Consider the following 21,721-nt stretch of genomic DNA (forward strand, 5'->3'; position numbering starts at 1 on the left):
AATATAAACATTTTGCCATGTATTCTTTCGTGTTTGCTGCTATCTCATTTAAATCCTGTCTGCCTAATAAACTACGAAACTAGAGTGAGACAACAGCAAACGCGGAAGAATATACCTATCGTGTCATGTTTATATTCTTATTATTCTTACGCCTAAAAGTGATACAGTCAGAAATGAAGCACGGCAACTGACTAGATTTTAAAATCTAAGATGACTCTAATTTCTGTGCAGAATTTGATGTACTAAAGAAGCGGCCGCAAAGATTTTCAAACGGAGAAAAATTTTCGCCTAACTCTCGTTCAGAACATGTTCTATCATACGCAGTCTATTATTTGGTTCTTGTTGATCATTATCAAAGAAAGCAGCAGTGTAAGTAACAACAAATAGTAGTCTCTTTCCATTGTTTCGTTAATGAGACGATTCCTCTCTCTCTCTCTCTCTCTCTCTCTCTCTCTCTCTCTCTCCCCCTCTTTTTTTTTTTTTTTTTTTTTAAAGCGGCGGTAGCGCGCACAAAAGCAAGCCATGCCGCGAGCGGCGATAGGCCGTAAACACACACTATCAGAATGCGACAAACAATGCCTGACACAGTACAGTAATGCATTTTCAGCTTAGAGTGACATAAACACCTATAACAAAGAAAACGGCACTTATCAGATCAAAGCAAAATAAGCAATCGATTCAAACCAGACGAAGCACGTGAAAAAGGAAGGGTACCCGTATAAATACGGACGGAGTGCCTGACGCATAGCAAGGGCTACCTGGTAAAGCTTAACTGCTAAGCTTACAACTCGAACCAAACTACTGTAGGTGTATCGTCATTCATTCGACCTAAATTGTGTCCCATATTACAATGGACCAACTTTGTTTCGATTTGGAGGTGCGGACTAAAACTTTTCTCTCTCCTTGAATTTTGAGTTTCAAATTTCAGGTGCAGCTTAGATTCAGGAATTTTTTTTTCCTTTATTTCGAGTCTCATTTTTCAGGTGCGGCTTAGATTCGAGTGCGTCTTAGATTCGAGTAAATACGGTAAGTGTTCAGTGAGTTGATTTATTGTTCCAAAACACACAGGATTAGTCTCCTGGCAAATTCTGTCTCATGTACTCAACTATCCACTATTCAAGATCATAATTAGAAGTGAATAAGCCACAGTTTATCCCTTTCAGTAAATAAATTTAAGTTTACTTGCCTTTCAAAAGAAATATTGTATTTGCACCACACTCAGTCAGCAGGGTTTGCTATGAACACCTGAATTCAAGTTAAAGTTCACTAATTATTTTATTATTATTATTGGAGCTTCATATTTTTGCACTGTGCCTTCTGCACTTGACAGTAAATCATAAAGCAACTTACGGGTTTTAGTGTTGTAGGACTGCTGAATCCAATGATGCACACTATAACACATGTAATAAGCGCTATTTTATTACTCAGAAGCACACATATACAGTTATATACATTCTTGATTCTCTGTGCATGTGTGTACACTTTCGCGTGTAACAAACAGACTACCGCAAAGAGCTTGCCAAAACAAAGATATTACACGCGACTTGGTCGATAGTCACCACATTACCCCCCCCCCCCTCCCCCCTAGAGTGTGGAGCAAAAAACATAAATATTGGGGCATACATGTAAAGGAAACACCCGGGGGGGGGGGGGGGGGGGTTTAAACTGAAACCATACCTTACCTTACATTACATTAGTAACGGAAGTCTTCGAGCCAGCAAGGTGGCTGGATGGTCCTGTCTGACTGGCTGAATCCTCGTACAGCAGTCGAGGGATCCGAGGAGGGGACGGTAGGTTTTGAGGAGCCGGGATAGTGGACCTGAATACCTGTTGCAGTACATAGTACTTTTACCATTGATGGGTCAGTACCAAGAGGCAATGAGACAGACTGGAGAAGATGAATTTGGGTTAAGTTGTCATTGGGGGTGCTGGCTCGTTCGTAGAAGATACACACATTATCCAGCTGCATAACAAAAAAACACTTTAGAGCTGCAAATAAAATCTGTGTTCACATTCACTACCACTTCCATATACGGGCTGACAGAATCTCCACACGAGTTGTCATCGGCAACATCACACGTTCTGGGGCTGGCCCCTGATATGTCACTGAATCCTAACAGGGGAGAGGCAGGGGGCTGCCTTTAGGAGTTGGAGTGCAAGGCGGGTGTATCAGGGGGTCGGGGCTGACTGGGTGGGATATCGGGCAGTTCTCCCAGAAACCACACCAGTTTGAGGTGGCAGACAGATACCGTTTGAGGTGTGCCGTTAATGAGCACTTCGAACATGGTGGTACGCCGCGATATGACTCTGTGCGGGCCCAAGTATGGAGGTCTGAGTGCTGGTCGGATGGTGTCATGGCACACCATGATGGGAGTGCACGACACCAAGTCCTTATGCAGAAATACAGGAAGGAGCAAGTGCGGTCGAGGAGGAGGCACGCAAATGTTAGTGATTAGCTCCTTGACATGCCCGACAAATGTCGAGTCGCAGATTTCATCTGGAGGAAGTGAAGGCTCAACTAGATCTGCTGGGAGTGTGATGGGTTCTCCATATAGTACTTACGCCAGGGATGCACCAAGGTCACCTTTGTACGTGGTCCGAATGCCTAACATTACCCATGGTAAGGTGTCGGCCCACTCACTTCCGTGGCACATCAGGGAAGCTTTAAGCGTTCGGTGCCAGCGTTCAACAAGCCCATTGCTCTGGGGATGGTATGCTGTAGTCCTAAATCGTTTCACCCCACAGAGTTCACAAAGCTGTCGGAAGAGGGCGGACTTGAACTGGCGAGCCTGGTCAGTGGTGATAGAAGCTGGGCAGCCGAAGTGCGAGATCCACATTAATAAAAGGGCTCGGGCCACTGCATCGGCTGTGACAGTAGTGAGAAGAATTACCTCTATCGAGCGGGTAAACCTGTCAATGGCAGAGAGTATGTAACGGAAGAGGCCCGAGGGGGGTAAGGGCCCAACGATATCAATGTGTATGTGCTGGAATCCTCTTTTTGCCACATCGAACGTACCCATGGGGGGCCATGCATGACGTCCTACTTCCAACTTTTGCATGCTGAGAAGCCACACATGCTCACACCCAACTGTGACATTGTTTTATCATCCCGGGCCAAATGAAATGTTCAGATACCAGATGTGTGGTGGTGCGAATGCCAGGGTGTGCCAAGTCATGGATACTATTAATAATGTCCCAGCAGAGAGGTGTAGGAATCACCAGATGTATGCGTGCTGTTGAAATGTCACACCAGATGGGTGATGAAAAACCAGGAAGTGTCTGTCACTCTAGTTTGAGCCCTGTTTTAACATCTTGAGCGCAATGCAGCGAGTTCAGTATCCTCTGTCTGCAATTTAGGGAGTTCACTGAGGTCCAGTTGTCAAGATAAAACCGACACACGAGATAGAAAATCGACAATGATATTGTCTGCCCCTCTGACGTAATGTATGTCATTCATAAACTGACATATGAGGTCCATATGCCAAAAATGTCTCGGGGATGAGTCCTTTCCTGGGTTACAGAAAGTGTATATCAATGGTTCATGGTCGTTAAATACCACGAGATGGCGACCTTTGATATATGGTTCAAATGGCTCTGAGCACTATGGGACTTAACATCTTAGGTCATCAGTCCCCTAGAACTTAGAACTACTTAAACCTAACTAACCGAAGCACATCACACAACACCCAGCCATCACGAGGCAGAGAAAATCCCTGACCCCGCCGGGAATCGAACCCGGGAACCCGGGCGTGGGAAGCGAGAGCGCTACCGCACGACCACGAGATGCGGGCACCTTTGATATAGTCTTGGAAATATTTGATAGCAGCGTAAATAGCAAACAGTCCCTGGTCAAAGGTTGCCCGTTTACGTTGGGAAGCGGACAGTTTGTGGGAGAAAAATCTGAGCAGCTGTACAACACAACACACAGGTTGCTGAAGTACAGCCCCCACGGCTGTATCACTCGTGTCTGTAGTAAGTGAGTGGGAGCATCAGGAATGGGGTGAGCAAACTTAACGGCCGTATGTAAGGCTGACTTTAGGTTATCAAATGCGCGACGCATATCTGGAGTCCATGTGACTGCCTGAGACCCTGAAGTGTTTTTTTCCTGTAAGAGCACCCATCAGTGGGGCTTGTATGTCGGCAGTGAGGGGGATGTGTTTGCGGTAGCAATTTACCGTTCCAAGGAAGTGGTGGAGGCCCTGAAAATTTTTGGGCAATGACACCGTACTAATGGCCTTGACCCATTTGGGTATGGGGCGGATGCCGTCGGCAGAAACCCCGTGGCCCGGAAAAGTGACACTAGTGCGGCGGAGTTGTGACTTTGCATTGTTCACTGCGACACCATTTGCTTTTAATAGTTGGAACACTGTATTTAAATGGAGTTCATGTTGCACGAGGGAGGAAGAAAAAATTAACAAGTTGTCCAGGTAGGCATATGCAAAGTCAAGTTTTCCAACTAATGAGTCGATGAACCGTTACCATGTCTGTGCAGCATTTTTAAGGCAAAATGGCATAAACAAATACTCGAACAACCTGAACAGAGTGGTGATAGCGGATCTTTCAACATCCTCTGGTGCCATTGGCAGTTGGTAGTACACCTTGTGACAGTCCATTACACAGAAAATTTGTGCCCCATGCAGTTGGGAAGCAAAGTCTTGAATACTTGGTATGGGATAATTATCTAGAATTGTTCTGGTGTTAAGCACCCGATAGTCACCGCAGAGGCGAAAAGTGCCTTCTTTCTTGGGCACCAAATGAATGGGTGATGAGCAACTTCTAGGCAAATAGTTTTACTATCTAAAAGTTCCTGAATAATATCTTTGGCGTGTTTAAGTTTTTCCGGGTTTAAACGCCTAGCCTTTGCACGTACGGTGGGCCTTCTGTGGTATTGATTCTGTGGACAGTACCGTTGCTGATCGCGAACACTGATGGGGATGATGGAACCACACCTGATGGACTATGACTAACCTGTAATGCACACGCTTGTGTGTCCCAGACTGGCAGGTCAGTAGCAGTGGCCATGATCTGCTGATAGTCCTTGTTGTAGAGCTCGGTGGGGTACTTGGTAGTGTATCAGGCACAGCTTCTGTCCAGCAGTAGAAATGTCACGAAGTGTCGGCGACAGGTGCGAGGAAGCGGTGCCCAGGGTGGGGGGCGTGGCTCTGTGTGACAGCTGGGCGACCTGCTTACGAGTGTCTGTGAGCTTGGCTTGCATGGCAGTGATGCATAAATGGAGGGCTTCATTGCTGTCCCGAAGTTCGTCATTGTGTGATCCAAGAGAGAGCACTGCAACAGCGGTTTCAGCTGGCTCACTCAATAGAGTGGCACACTCAGATTAGAGGGAAGAGATACCTGAACCGGTGGTACGGTCTATTGAGTTAAAGGTTAGTGTACCTTGTTGTAGGTTGGGTGACAGTGTGTAGGCTAAGAGAATATCTACCCCAAGCACAGGTTCATCCACCTCCACGATAACAAGAGTCCACTGTAAGGGGTTATTAATGTCCTGCAGTTTAAGGCTTGAATTAGTTATTCCGTGAGATTGGATCAGGGACTTATTGGCAGCTCGAAGCGGGGGGCAAGGCTGACGCTCGAATTTAATACCTGCAGACAAAGGTATCACGCTAACCTCAGCCCCTGTATCGACTAGAAATGAAAGGCAAGCCACTGGGTCTTTCATGTACAAGTGTCCTTGCGCGTGAGGTGAAGAAGTATTAAGTGATAGGAGTCTGTGCGGTGCAACGCGGCCCGCAGCGCCTGAATTGGGTTGCATTATTAGTTTAGGAACGAGAATGGAGAACGACATTTCTTAGCCGCGTCGCCAAAGCTGGAATGGAAATAACACCAACTTGGACAGCACGTGGTGTCATCCGTTGTGCTGGCTGAGGTCGAAGTGGTAGTGGAGGGGTTCTTGTTTGTAGGTTTCTCCGGCGGTGTCGTTGCAATAGTGCTGGTAGGAGAGGAGTTACGGTGGTGGCTGCCAGGTGGCGTTTGGCCTGCTCACATGTGCGGAGCAAGTTGTGCGTACTCTGTAGGGCCATCTTGGGGCGGGGGGGTATGTGGGGCGGGCAGAATGTTGTAAACCTGATCTGCGATATTCAGTCTAGCGTCTAGTGGGATTGAAGTCACATGGAGAAGTTGAATTTGAACTTCCGGAGGCGTGGAGATGGCGCCAGACCTGCGACGGGGATCTGGAACCCAGCGACTTTTGACGGATGAGGTGGATAGCTTCCTCTGTCAATGTGGATAGTCTCTCAAGGATGGTGCGTCGGGCAAACGCATATTTGTCTGTCATGGGGGAGGAAGCCACAGTATTGCAGATCAGGTCCAGTTCATCATGGAGGTGACATAGTAAGTAAAGGAACTTCGAATTGCTTCGTGTTGCTGCAAGACGTGGTCAACCAGGGCAAACCATGTGCATGGGTGGTCCTCGCGAAGGGGTGGTAGCTTTGGCCAACGGATGGGGAAGTCTTGACATAACTGTTTATCAGAAACTGTCACTCCCTGTCCATAGTTCTGTAGCGTAATTGGCTCGGGTGCAGTAGCGGTGCACAAGCTTCCACACTGTCAGTGACACGCAGCATGGTAGGTGTGGCTGCCTCGACCTTGGTCGAGAAGTCAACGAATTGGGCGTTCAATGGAGTAACACCAACAGGCCTAGAATGGACCAGTGTGGTAGAGTCGACTGTAGTCGACCGATGAGCGGAGAACGACAGAGTACAGTTTCCAAGTCCCTCCCCTACAGGTGCATTAAAATTGTTAAAATCACCGAATGTTCGTGGAACACACACGGCAAACATGGCAGGAACAGCATGTGCCGTTGGAAACACTTGTAAAGCAGACGCTGGTAGTACGGGAGGGGGGGGGGGGGGTAGAGGGGGTTGGTGCAAAATCTGTAGTTCCAGGATAAACAAGAAATTTCCCATCTTGAGTGTCTGGCACTTGGGAAGCCCGTAAACATAGTCACTGGGATTTGAGCACATTGTGTCGGCCGTTGTTCTGCACTCGGAACACATGGGAAGTTCATATTCAATGTGAAATGTTTGCATTCAAAGTTTTGTGCACGAAAAACGTTCTATTGATAAGGAACACTGCTACACAACTGCTGACTCATGTACGGTAACAGAAAGTTATTGTTCGTACCTGTTGTCAGCACACGTGGCTGTGGGAATGTAGAAGCACTGTCCGGTTGAGTACAGCTAGTCGGTGTGTTCGGGAACTGCATCGAACTATTCCAAACACGAGATAGATAATTGGAAAACCATACCGAAGCGTCCGTTGGAAGACTTTGTTGGCACATGTATGGTGTAGCGGGTGGCAAGCGATCCATTGTGTACCACTCGATGGTACGAGAGTTCGTTGTAGCACTCATGAACAAAATTCAGGGTCACCAGTATGGGTTTTAGTGTTGTAGGACTGCCGAATCCAATATGCACACTATACCACATGTAATAAACACTATTTGATTACTCGGAAGCATACATGTACAGTTATATACATTCTTGATTCGCTCTGCACATGTGTACACTTTCACGCGTGGCCACAGACTACCACAAAGAGCTTGCCAAAACAAAGATATTACACACGACTTGATCGATAGTCGCCACAAACTAAATAATGGATGAGTAATGAAACTTAACCACAATTTGTACTCACATGATTGAAATGTTTCCTTACAGCTCATGCATGATTGACTGCCTAGTACCTATCTCCAACTTTCATGTGCGGATCATGTATCATCAATACTTTTCAACAGTGTCCATCATCAGAAGAGCCACATCATATTACAGGAAGTTACAAGACTCAGTTCCTTCCAGTAAGAGTTGCATCAGCACAAATAGCACCAGGGGCTGAGATATTGTACCCTTACACACTTCTGTAACCACATACCTCATTCAGCAGATTTCTAAATGTTCATATTTACACCAGTTGTGCTATTGTTTGCAGCAAACATTTTGCCCTGAATGAAAAAATGAAAGATGGAAATTGTGATACCTCACAGTAAAGCATCACAAACATTGCATAATGCTATATCTTAGTTTGCTCCTTTTCTATTCACGTAATGTATAAAGCTAATACTTCCAGAACTTTTGTTAAAAATTCTCTTAATTTCAGGACATAGCAAAGTTCATGGATGAAGCAGAACATGGTGTTGTGTATGTTAGCTTTGGTTCACTACTGAAAATAGATGCTTTGCCAGATGAAAAACGTGATGCAATGGTCCACGCATTTGCACGTCTCAAACAGCGTGTACTTTGGCGATGGTCATCTGAACTGTATGAACGTCCAGCAAATCTGATGACAAAATCTTGGATACCTCAGTTTGATGTACTCAGTAAGTTTTCAATTGGAAATAATATTCTCCAGTTAATATGTTATTTATTTATATTAAGTACGAATTTGAATAGCAGTTACTTACCAATCAAAGAAACAAAGTGAGAGCAGCAGCTTACAGAAATTTGGAGTTTTCAAAATCTAGCATCTCTTCATTGTGAGATGAATGGAAAAGAAGAAACATACAGGAATTCACAATATTCTGTTATGTGTATCTCTTATAAAGTTATCAGTACATAGAGTTGATTATTTTCTTTGCTATTCCTGTAACTTCTGGCACAGATTATTCAGAGTACAAAACCTCGAACCACATTATGTAATTGGCTTTTGATTATAGTGATCTTTCTTCAGTGGCGATATAATGAAGACTTTCTATATTTATGTAACCCTTGTGGACAATGGACCTTGCCAAGGTGGGTTGGCTTGCAGGCCTGGCCAGATAGCTGTACTTAGGTGCAACCAGAACAGAGGGATACCTGTGGAAAGACCAGACTAACCTACTGTTTCTGAAGAGGGCAGCAGCCTTTTTAGTAGTTTTAGAAGTAATAACATGGATGACAGGTTGATCTGGCCTTGTAACATTAGGCAACATGGCCTTGATGTGCCATTACTGTGAAAGGCTGGAAGCAACAGGAAAATACAACCGTCATTTCCCTTGAGGGTATGGCACTCTACTGTATGGTTAAATAATGATGGAACCCTCTTTGATAAAATATTCTGATAGTCCCCCATCAGAATCTCCAGCTGGTGACTATCTTACAGGGAAACATCACCAACTTGACCTCATATTTTAAGGAGAACAAAACCATACTTGCAAGATATCAGTCCCAGCAATCAACTCCATGTGAAAACTAGGGCCATAATTCTGAGAGTACACAGTTATGAGCATTGGAAGTACAGTTTTTAAACTTTTGCACCCACTGGTTGTTTGGCTCGCTCCACACCATTGCTGCCGACGAATGCCCACGAGAGAAGTACTGTACAGTGAAGTGACAGCCAGTTCCATTCTATTCACACAATGTTGAAGGCAAGGGAAGAGAGGTGGTCAGTGGACACATTAACATGTTTTGAAATCATGTTTGAGAATATCTCATTCTACATGACAAACAGTAAGTAATATGAGTACGTAATATGTCAGCCTACGCACAAATAATGTAAAATTATTTTAATGATATTCTTATATGGATATTTTGCAGCTATATATACATCTCAGAATCAAAATTAATAAGCTTAAGCACTGAAGAAATATTGCAAAATTAAGTTAATGATTTAAACAATGGAATATTCAGGTTGGAATATCAACAATATTATGAAAATAGCAAATTGCTACTCACCATAAAGATGATGTGTGAGCTGCAGACAGTCATGATGAAAAGACTGCTACATGTTAGCTTTTGGCCAAAGCCCTCTTCAGAAAAGAGAAATGCTCACACATTCATACGAGCTAGCACACCTCATACACATATGACCACTACCTCTGTCCACTTTGGTCACACTGGAACAGAAACACATTGAACGGGAGCCAAAATCCAGGATGGAGCTGGGAAGGGGGAGGGATAGCAGCGTACAGGTGAGGGAAGAGGAATCAGCGCCACCCGGTGGAGCGTGCAGGGTCTAGAGGTGGCAGGACATAAGTATATCGGACACAATAAGCTTTATATGATTTGATGTCACATCAGTGTATACGTGCATTCCAATTGATGAAACAATTGTCATCATCATACGAAGACTAAAACAAGAAGGAGGCATATCAGATGCACACATTGATGAAATAGTAGCTATGCTGAGGAGCATAAAAGCACAAAACTACTTTGTGTTCGACAGAGAACTAGAAGAACAAGATCTTCAGACACATAATAAAACCAAACAAATACAAAGATGTAAACTGGTGCCGTTATTTCAGTGACATAATATATGCTTTATTGATGAACCACATACACACACAAACAGCTACGCAATGAAATAAACAATTTACACCCAAAAATTTATCTCACATTAGAAACAGAAAAAGGCAACTACTAAATTTTCTAGATCTTAACATACAAAAGATAAACAACACTCGAGACTTTCACAATATTCAGGAAACCAACAACCACCAGCACCACTATTCACAATCAAACCACCCATTGGCCAGCAAGCACACAAGCTTCATATTCATGCTCCACAGAGTAAACAGAACACCCATAAGCAAACAGAAACTAAACACAATAAAACAAATAGCATTGGAAAATGGTTATGATACTCATATAAAAGAGAAAGTAAACCAACAAATATGTAGACGGAGAAGGAATGAGCAGTCCACGTGCACACTAGACCTTACACAATACAGAACACAACAGGCAGACAATGAGCATGTGCGGCGCATAACAGACCAACACCACACACAGGAAACTAAATGGCACTTACTGACCTACAATAATAGGCAACATATTAAGAAAACAGAGACTTCGCATAGGGTACAAAAGTGAAATGAAATGATCGTATGGCATTGTTGGCCGGGAGGCCCCATGCGGGGAAGTTCGGCCGCTGTATTTCAAGTTCTTTTTAGTTGATGCCACTTTGGCGACTTTGCGCGTCAATAATGATGAAATGATGATGACGAACACACAACATCCAGTCATCACGAGGTAGAGAAAATCCCTAACCCCGCCAGGAATTGAACCTGGGACCTCGTGCGCAGGAAGCGAGAACACAACCCCAAGACCAGGAGTCGTGGACCCGCATAGGGTACAGAACAGACAGCACAATATAGAAAATGATCTGAACACTGGAAACATCCACAGATTCAACTGATCAGGCACATATAAACTGACCAGACAGTATACATAGGACAAACAAGCAGGAACTTTAAAACAAGATATTTAGGACACCTCAGAGCTCTAAAAAGTAATAGCTCCCACAGCAGATCTGCTGACCACCTAATATAACACATCCATCATCCCAACTGCAATAGAAACAGATTTAAAAGTACTAAAGTACATCCATGGCCTCTACCATAAACTAACAATAGAGGAAAGCTTCTGCATACAGAAGTCAGTAGCAGAAGGAAACAGGTTATAAATGAGTACACTACAATATACAAAGGCACACTATTTAACACAGCAAAGGAACTTTACAAAAAGACAGCACAGGAAGTTTAAAACACACAAACACAGAGAGGGGGGGGGGGGGATAAACAAAATTCAAATTCGGTGCCATGAAATAGGGCACACATTAAAAACATTTACACTATGTTTTGGTGAAGTGAAAAGCACTCATTACAAACAAAATTCTGCAAAATATGTGCAGAGTTTGTTTGTGCTACTCAGTAACTCATGCTAATGCAAAAGAAAAAGGCTCTGCCAAAGCAAAATGTAACTAATAACAGATACATGCTTGAAATATCCTGGCACAACAAAATTACATTGTAAGATTAACTCTCAAACCAAATTCACATTACCATCATTTGGTCGCAGGTAACACGCTACCAGTACATGATAGTATGCTAAGTATACATGCATAAGTACATAAGGACTAAGTATATGAACATATAATGTAAAATTAAGGTAATAACAAAAAAATTACAAAAATTATTCTTTAGGCCCTATTTTTGCAGATCAGTTGTCAGTTAAAATATGTTCACATTTCACAAATTTTGATAAAGAAAATCTGTTGATAATGGCACAGAGATGTTGAACCATGTTTAGGTCACATGGGGTTTTGTGTAACAGGCGGACTTCATATCCAATAATTTTAACTGTGAACACAGAAAATTCAAGAGCATCAAGACCAAATAATGAATATTTATTTTTTCATTATTTTCACTCATCAGTAAATATTGTATTGTTGTTGTCCAAATGCACATGATAATTTTATATGAAACCATTACAAGAAAATGGAAGATACAAATATGTACACGAAATAATATATAAATCCAATACATAAAAGAATAGACACATACAATACATAGGTGATATAGTATATAGTAATACAAATTTATACACAGATATGCTTCTGTTATTAAAAAATATGGTCAGTTCTTCAGTTCTATTCCACCACAATATTATTGCACTTGACCTCCTGTCACTGATATCAGAAACAAGTAGTGTTTTACAGTAAAAAAGTACAGTGGTGACTAAGGAAAACCTTTGAATTGTGAATGATTTCAAAACAGTTGTCCAAATACTATCAAGTAGTTCATTGTGTCCTCATGAAATATCATGACAAAAGCTCACAATAACCTGACGGAAGTGCCCTCATTCCCAGGTTCAATAATACTGTGGTAGGCTAATACTGAGCCAGCAAGTCCTTTTGTACAACAGTGGAGCAGTAAAGGTTTTATATCATCCAACAGCTGTCTGTTAGATATGTAAATATAATGAAAATGTTTTGGGGAAGAGACAGTATTTTGCGTTTTTATTTAATGTAAACATTAACAGAAAAATGTTACCAAACAGTGTAGTTACTCGCTGATTAAAAACATTATTCAAGTAATTTTTTTTTAAACTTCTACTTTAAATATATTTTCATCTTGCAACTATCTGACATACACTGGAAATAAGTATGAAAGCCAGCATTTATCTGAAATCTTCTTGGTGGGCCCTGATATATGAAACATGTCAGTATATGTATAGTGAAGGTATTGTTAGTACAGGGCGCAAAAAAAAAGAACCATTCAATTTTAAAAAAATAATAACTATCATGTTATTTGAGATATGGGCATGAGCAATTTACTGTTGGAAAGAGCAAACTCTCGAGTTTTACATGGCATCTCAAAAAGAATCATCTAATTTTAAAAAATCGTAAATATATTTTATTTGAGATAAGGTATATGATTCATTTTTCTTCGCTGTGAACACTGTTACAGGGAGCACATATCTCAATATGCTTGAGAACTTTCTTTTCCCACAGTTGGAGACTGATTCAAACGACTTCATTTACCAATAGAATGGGGCACTGCCATACTGACATCTGGGAGTGGGGAAATTTTTAAATCAAGGGATTACTGAATTATGGTTTGGTCGCACTGGACCAAATGATTCAATCTTACATTACTGCCCTCCAAGGGCACCAAACCTGACCATATGTGATTATTTCTTGTGAGGGTAAAAGACTATTTATGTGTCAACAACAATGTGTGAACTGGGACATGGCATAACAGCAGCTGTAGAGAATGTAACTCAAGAATGCTCGCTGCAGTGTGTGAACAGTTTGAATACCACATTGACATATGCCGTGCATCTAAAGGGGGGAATATTAAACAGCTATGAAAAGTTTTGAAAAAAGCTTTTTGAGTTTTCTGTCATCAAAAAACAAAATTCACTGTATATGTTTATTAGTTTCAGAAATATAGACGTGCCAAATTGGATGATTCTTCTGATACACCCTGTATTTTACATTTTCAGAATATGGGTTTTCAGTATGTCTGTCAGAGATTGTGAATTATTATTCTGACAGCTCTCTTCTGTAACAAAAAAATTGTTTTAGGTGGCAAGTGGTTTAACCACGGAACATTATTCCATATGTTACAATAGAAATATGCTGTCCTGGTGGTGGTGGTGGTGGTGGTGGTGGTTAGTGTTTAACGTCCCGTCGACAACGAGGTCATTAGAGACGGAGCGCAAGCTCGGTTTAGGGAAGGATTGGGAAGGAAATCGGCCATGCCCTTTCAAAGGAACCATCCCGGCATTTGCCTGAAACGATTTAGGGAAATCACGGAAAACCTAAATCAGGATGGCCGGAGACGGGATTGAACCGTCGTCCTCCCGAATGCGAGTCCAGTGTGCTAACCACTGCGCCACCTCGCTCGGTGCTGTCCTGGAACCGTCTGATGTACAAATGTTGGTGATAAAGCTAAGAGCAAAACAGATTGAATTGAGTTTCTGCACAAGTTTTATTACATGGTCATTAAAATTTAAGTTTTCATCGACATGAATCCCGAGCAACTTATACAATGCTGATTGCTGTTTTATCCGTGTCGCAGCTTTTGACATGTTGACTGCCATGTGACCACCGGCGGACACAACAGAGATTTACACGTGATGCAATGCATCCACCAGTGACCACATGCTCCACTCCCCTTAGAATGGTGCCATCTAAAAATATAGTCAAAGAACAGACACCATTGATGACCTGCAGCCGTCCATAATGAAATTAGAATTATATATTAATACCATCAGCTGCTGACGGGCGTTCATATATATCAACAGGGACAGGTGAAAATGTGTGCCCCGACCAGGACTCAAACCCGGGATCTCCTGCTTACATGGCAGACACTTTATCCATCTGAGCCACCAAGGGCACAGAGGATAGTGCGACTGCAGGGACTATCTCGCACACGCCTCCTGCGAGACCCACGTTCTCACCTTATATGTCCACACACTACATTCGTAGTGTCCCTACCCAACACACTCATTACTCGTGGAAGATATTCTTACCAAGTCCCATAAGAGTTTGAGTAATATGTGTGCATCTGCATGGAAGAAGAAGGCCATGGCCAGTATTGCCAGAACTATATATTTATATGGATGTGGTGTCTGTTCTTTCAGACATGTCCGAAAGAACAGACACCATTGATGACCTGCAACCATCTATAACAAAATTAGAATTATATATTGTAACAGTTGTGGTACTAAATGTAACACTTCTGTCACTAAATGTAACTGGGTTTTCTCTTTTGATGCTGTCAATTGTCAGGATGAGCATTCTAAAGCATTCTGTCAGGGTGAAAATATTAAATAAATTAGCTTTTCTCTCTTAACAACATGTGGGCAGGGTGGGTTCTTCCTTGGCTCGGGTATGAGGTAGAATGAAACAGCATTTTTACATAAGATAACTTTTATTGAAAGTTTCGTACAACTGTATCTTACTGGACGTTCTGGTTCGGAGAGCAGCAGCTGTGTCGTTTGCGTAGCCTTCTGCTGCGGCAGCGGCGGTGGCGTCTGATTATGCGTAGCGGTGTGTATCTCGTGTCGCCGTCTCACCCAGCTGACTGGAGAAGCGCAGCGCGAGGTGGCCCGTTTAATTATTGCGAGCGAAGTCGTGCATCGGATGGTGATACCTTGAATGTGGCGTCCCAGTGTTTCTCTTCTCTAAGCGGCCGCGTGTGTTGTGCATTGGCCAGCGGAGCGGCGCGGCGGGGGAACGCCAGTGTCCCGGACTCGAACAACGGACTCCCGCTTGCCAGTATTCGGCTGTCAGATCTTCATCCCAGCTCACAGGTGACTGCTGATGTGAGGCCGTCTCCTTCCCGTCCTCACGAGTCACCCGGGTACGTAAAGATCAGACTTCAAATACCTTTTAACTTCTGTCTTCTGGCGCCGACGCTGCTGCTTGCTATTCCATTACAGCGGTGGACTTGGTGCGTCTGTGCATGATGTAGTCTCTTCTTGCATGACGGTCTTCAGCACCGAAACTGACTGAAAACAACTGCTACGCTTCTTCACTTCTTCGTCGCTCATCTCCGTCTTCGTCTCGTCTTCATCCGTCGGGCCCACCGCGTCTCGCGTATTTATTCACTTCAGTTCACTGGAGGTGAACGACTTCACAGCCATTGCCTCTTCTGTCACGTTGAAAAGCTTCTCGAAGAATCTTCTTAACGTCGGTCATTGGCTCTTGGGATGTAGGCGAGGGCCTTTGCTCACATGTGACAACTGAGAAACACGTGAGCCGGTCATTGCCTCTTCTGTCACGTTGAAAAGCTTCTCGAAGAATCTTCTTAACGTCGGTCATTGGCTCTTGGGATGTAGGCGAGGGCCTTTGCTCACATGCAACAACTGAGAAACACGTGAGCCGGTCAGGTGATGCCCTGACGGCTGAATCGACAGTGCCCGCTTATGTGGAACTTGCTGACTTCACGGTCATTGTCTCTTCTGTTCTGCTGTTCTGCCCACTGAATGCCAGTATGTAACTCTCTAAACTAAACCAAGTTTTTCATTTATATTCTAATTTCTACTTCACTTTGATTTCACTAATTTATTTACTTAAGTACCACTCAACAATATTAATACCTTCAGCTGCTGATGAGTGTTGATATATATCAACAGGGACAGGTGAAAATGTGTGCCCCAACTGGGACTCGAACCCGGGATCTCCTGCTTACATGGCAGACACACTATCCATTTGAGCCACCGAGGGCACAGAGGATAGTGCAACTGCAGGAACTATCTTGCGCATGCCTCCCGCAAGACCCACATTCTCACCTTATATGTCCACACACTACATTTGTAGTGTCCCTACCCAACACACTCATTACTCATGGAAGACATTCTTACCAGGTCCCTTAGGAGTCGGGTAATATGTGTTCATCCACACAGAAGAAGAAGGTCATGGCCGATAGTCTGGGAGGCGTGCGTGAGATATTTACTGCAGTCGCACTATCCTCTGTGCCCTCAGTGGCTCAGATGGATAGAGTGTCTGCCTTGTAAGCAGGAGATCCCGGGTTCGAGTTCCGGTCAGGGCACACATTTTCACCTGTTCCCGTTGATATATATCAACACCCGTCAGCAGCTGAAGGTATTAATATATAATTCTAAAAATATAGTCGTCTATTCAGAAGTGGGCTGTATGGCTGCTTGTGCGGTTTGAGGTGCCATGTCACGGATTGCGCAGCCCTTCCTGCCAGAGGTTTGAGTATTCCCTCGGGCATGGGTGTGTGTGTTGTTCTTAGCATAAGTTAGTTTAAGTTTAACTAGTGTGTAAGTCTAGGGACCGATGACCTCAGCAGTTTGGCCCCTTAGGAATTCACACACACTTGAACATTTTTGTGTGACTACCAGCAGGCACAGGGGGATGGCATGAACCTCTGCTGTGTCTGCTGGTGGCCTTGCGGCAGTCAATGTGTTCAGCAATGGCTTCACTTTTGATATCTTCAACCTTCTACGAAACTCTCCTTCACTAAAAGATCAGGTGGCTATGTATGCTAAGGGCCTTGTAATTACATGGAGCAGCCTTGATTATAAACCTTCTGGTACCTCATCTACCCCTGCCAACATTTTATGTCTCAAGGATTTTTTTAAAATCTCTTTTAATGCTTCTTGTTTGTCTGTTGAATCTACCTTCACACTACAAACAGCTTTTGAATGTTCTCTGATTTTTCTTGAATTGTGAACTTCAAGGTGAATAAAGTTGTTCCATTAATAGAATAACTGTTTATACAATTTGGCAAATTTTATTTTTTAATACTAATATTCTCTACATTTTTGAGAATGATAACCTGGTCTGCATATGTTCTCTGTTTGTCCTCACAGTTCCCCAAATAGCATTTGATTTGTTTTCAAACTGCCATATGGAGCTATCATTAGTCAGAAATTTGCCTTAGCAATTATTTTTCAATATACCCTCTTGTTGTTCTTAACATCCATACATATTATAAAGAAAAAGTGTGCTAAACAAGTAACGTTCAGCCAAAAGCCCTTCATGTTAATTCGACAACACACACGCGCACACCCATGCCTGCCCCTGCATGCACGCACGCGCACACACACATGACCACTGTCTCAGGCTGGCAAGGCCAGACTTCTTGTCTGTGACTCAACATCTTCATTACAAGGTGGGTACCAACCTATCCTTTTCATAATAGTGTCATTATTCCATCCTGCATTTTCCATTGTTTGATACATATTATAAAAATTAATTCCGCAGACAGTATCCACATATGCAGTTAAATGTGCCTACAAAATTATCTCATGGTACCACACATGATTCAAGAGATATCATAAACACTGAGATGCATGAAAAAAATGCCACATCATGTTTGGAGTTTACTACTAAGACACTCCTACAGTCAAGCCAACTTGAGGTAATCCGAGTCAACTTGAGGAAATCGCTGACACCTGGCAGTGCTTTCGACAGTTTTCAACTTTAAAGCACAAATGGCCATAGGTGAAAAAAATAACCATCTATACATCTATGAAGAGATGTTGCCATAGAAACGTTTACAAAATTGCATTGTAGACACACAAAGCATATTGTATGCGCATACAATGCAAAAATCCATACAAATACCGGTTTGTTTCCATATGAGGTAGTGTACGGGCAAAAAGTGCAATCACCATTTGATTTAGTGAAGCTACTACATACAGAAACAGTCTGACATTTATATCCCAGAGAGATATTATTTTTGATAATGTAGGTCAGATAATATTATCTGAAAAACACAGTTCTTTTTTTAAGAGTTCTACAACTGGTTTTTTTTTAATGCAAGATGTGATAGAGGGACTTGCCTGTGCATTACCATAGGGTCTGATTCTTGACAGCTTCTTTGGAAAGCACATCTCAAAAATCTGAGGAGAAGGAATTATATGCATCATCTGTATTAGTTTTGGACTGCATTTATGACCAAGACTCAATGCTTTGATATTTACAAAGTTTGCAGTTTTTTTTTTGTAGAAGAATTTCTTGTATACATGAAGTGTGCTTTTCTTTCTTTCAATGCCACTGAAGGAATGTTGAGGACAAGATCATTGTGCTCTGATAACCCTAAAACAAAATTGGTTATCTCTGTAGGACCTACATTAAAAAAGAAAATTACATGTAAGACAGTTAGTATTATTTGTTACCTTCTTAGGGTCAAAAAAGTTAGGAAATAGGTTAAAACTACGTCAGAGATTTAAGAATTGAATTGGTCTTTCAGCCTACTTTTGTTCATAAAGTTTGTACTGAAATCCCCTAACACAATATAGTGACTCTTGCAGTAAATAGAATGTTAAGTATTGTTTCTAATTGATTAATAACTATTTTTGTATCTTCAGTAGGTGATCCATATACTGCTATAAGACTACGATTATGACTGCACAGCTGCTGCTTCAAAATGCTTTTCTGCATTCAGTGATTCAGCTTCATACCTTCTTTTAAAACTGATACCTAATTTGGTAAAAATACATGCACCTCCATTTTTGGGATTCTTTTTACAGTATTAACTTGCCAACTTAAATGGGTAGATGTTAATGCTGTTTAATTCAAAATTTCTACAAAAGTGCTTCATAATGCACATGCAGTCAATAATTGTATCATTCATTGTTACCTCAAGTTCTAATGATTTCTTTCCAAGACATGGAATGCTTAGGTGTAAAATCTACAGGTAACTAGGATGCAGACTGGTTATAGTTGTATTGACTTTATGCAGTATCCTGTTCTGTCCTGTGTCATGGCAAGGTCCCAAAAATCCTTGAGAAGCACAAGTCTTCTGCACCTCAAGGAGCGTTCACTGGGTTATGGTGAGTTGCTGTTGTATCTAAGAACAATAAATTGCAGTACTCTAGGGTCTGACGGTAGATGAGTGGAGTTGGAACAGTAATTTAATAAGATCAAATAGGATTCAATAAGGTTATCAGAAGGGTACTGAAAAAATTGAAGACCAAGTAGAATTTAAATCAGGACATATGTTTTACTGCTGAGAGAGTGGGGAGGAAATTTAGGTGTAGACTTGATTATAAACAAGAAAATATTGTTACTGAAGGAAACTCAGATGCAATTTAAGAATAATCAAAATTACTTACATCCCTTGGAAATCATTCAAGTCTTTAACTGGTGTGGTTAAACTGTTGAAGTCTTTCTCTAGGTTCACAAATGCTAGAGTATCCCGATTTTAGTTCAGTCTGCCTTCTGTTATTAAATGCCATTTCAGATTTGCTTCTGTAGTACCGTTACCTTTTCTGACATCAAACTGATCACTTCCACTGTTTAACAAAATAAGGTAAACAATATACACTGATGAGCCAAAACATTATGACCACTGCCCATCGTGACAATGGATGCAGCCTGGTAGCATTACAAGCACATGATGCAATAACAAAAGCATGTAAATTGGTAGCATTACAAGCACATGATGCAATAACAAAAGTATGTAAATAGAACAAACAGACGAGTGATCATCATAGTGAAGCTTGGGCTGCAAACGGGGAAATCCATTGAGATACACGACATCGATAAAGGGCAGATTATTATTACGCAGAGCCTGTAAACAAGTATCTCAAAACCTGTGAAACTGGTCGAATGTTCACCCGCTACTGATGTGAGCATCAATGGAAAGAGGTTGGACAACGAAACTACAGTTAGGCAGTAAACGGTTGGACATTCACGACTCTTCATAGAGTATGTGGTTCGGAAGCGTGTATGCTCAGTAAACTAGGGTAGCTGGTAATATGTGGCTTCTCTACCAAAAGAGCATAATACTGGTGCATGCACAGGTATTCCGGAACACACTGTTCATCCTACATTGTTGAACATGGAGCTCCACAGCACCACCCCTACATTTTCTTCTGTTGACCCAGTGACATCATCAATCACAATTTCAGTGGGCACAGTACCATCAGGATTCAATTGTTGATCAATGGAATATGTTGGCTCGTCAGGTGAATCACTATTTTGCTGCATTAGGTCGATCTGTCATCGAGGTGAATGGTGGCTCAAAACATGCAGCACACCACTGCCACAAACGCAAGCTGGTGGGAGCAGTATTATGCTATGTGAGACATTCTCCTATACTTGCATGGGACCTGTGGTAGTAATCGAAGACAGGCTGACAGCTGTGAACCGCCATCATCACTCCATGCTTGATGTCTCCCGATGGTGATGTCATCTTGCAGTAGTATAACTGTCTGTGTCTCAGAGCCAAAACTGTGCTACAGTAGTTTGTGGAGCATTATTGTGAACTCACAATGATAGCTGAGCAACCAATTTCACCTGATGTAGATCCTATGGAACCCATCTGGGTCGCTAGGAGGTGCCATTACCACATATGCAAATCAGCAGTTCATTATTTATGTGAATTACGTGACCTGTGCATAGACAAGTAATGCCACATACCTCCACAAATCTACCAAGAAATTGCGATATGCAGAATGTGTGACGTATTTCATTCCAGACTGACAAACAAGCTGTAAAGCAGTTGGTCCTACTGTTTTGGCTCATCCGTGTAATTTATCATCACTTGCAGGAAGACAGTTTTCTCCCCTGCTCAAACCAGGGATCATAAAAATATATGGTCTAACTCCTGGAAGCCAGGAAATTCTGTAGTTACTTCCGTTATGGGTTCATGGGCACCTACCTGCAATTGGTAATGCACTTGTAACCATACGACTTGCTTTCTTATATAAACATCATCTCATTGGTATATTTTTGAACATAACCCTCTCTTCCATTGCCATCAAGAGCACACACAGTAAGTAGTACAGTGCAGTGCTCCTTATTATTGCCATTTTTGTTCCTCCTCCATCCCATCGCCAAGACACTACCAGTTGCAGTCGCAAAATTAGAGGGCTTGTAGAGTGCACAGAACATATAGGATGCAGATTCTCAGCAGAGAAATACATATGAGGGTTTTTAATCATTGTCATGCTACTTTTAATTCACCTCGTTTTCAAATGGGGATCAGCAATTACAGTTATAAGGATTTTTTTAGATTTCTGTG

At 42.3% G+C, this 21,721-nt stretch overlaps 1 protein-coding gene and 1 non-coding gene across 5 annotated transcripts in view; both read left to right on the forward strand.

The window, feature by feature from the left end:
• Positions 1-21,721, forward strand: part of LOC126187404 (UDP-glycosyltransferase UGT5-like) — a 66,016-nt gene that overhangs the window by 39,610 nt on the left and 4,685 nt on the right. For all 4 annotated transcript variants that reach the window (XM_049928470.1, XM_049928468.1, XM_049928469.1 and 1 more), the window contains one exon: positions 8,113-8,332. In XM_049928470.1, coding sequence (XP_049784427.1) covers positions 8,113-8,332 — 220 coding nt within the window. The remainder of the gene's footprint in view (positions 1-8,112; positions 8,333-21,721) is intronic.
• Trnat-ugu (transfer RNA threonine (anticodon UGU)) lies at positions 16,697-16,771 on the forward strand. The gene has a single exon. It is a non-coding gene; the product is annotated as a tRNA-Thr (tRNA).

Source organism: Schistocerca cancellata, chromosome 5 (genome assembly GCF_023864275.1).
Source record: "Schistocerca cancellata isolate TAMUIC-IGC-003103 chromosome 5, iqSchCanc2.1, whole genome shotgun sequence".
Lineage (NCBI taxonomy): Eukaryota > Metazoa > Arthropoda > Insecta > Orthoptera > Acrididae > Schistocerca > Schistocerca cancellata.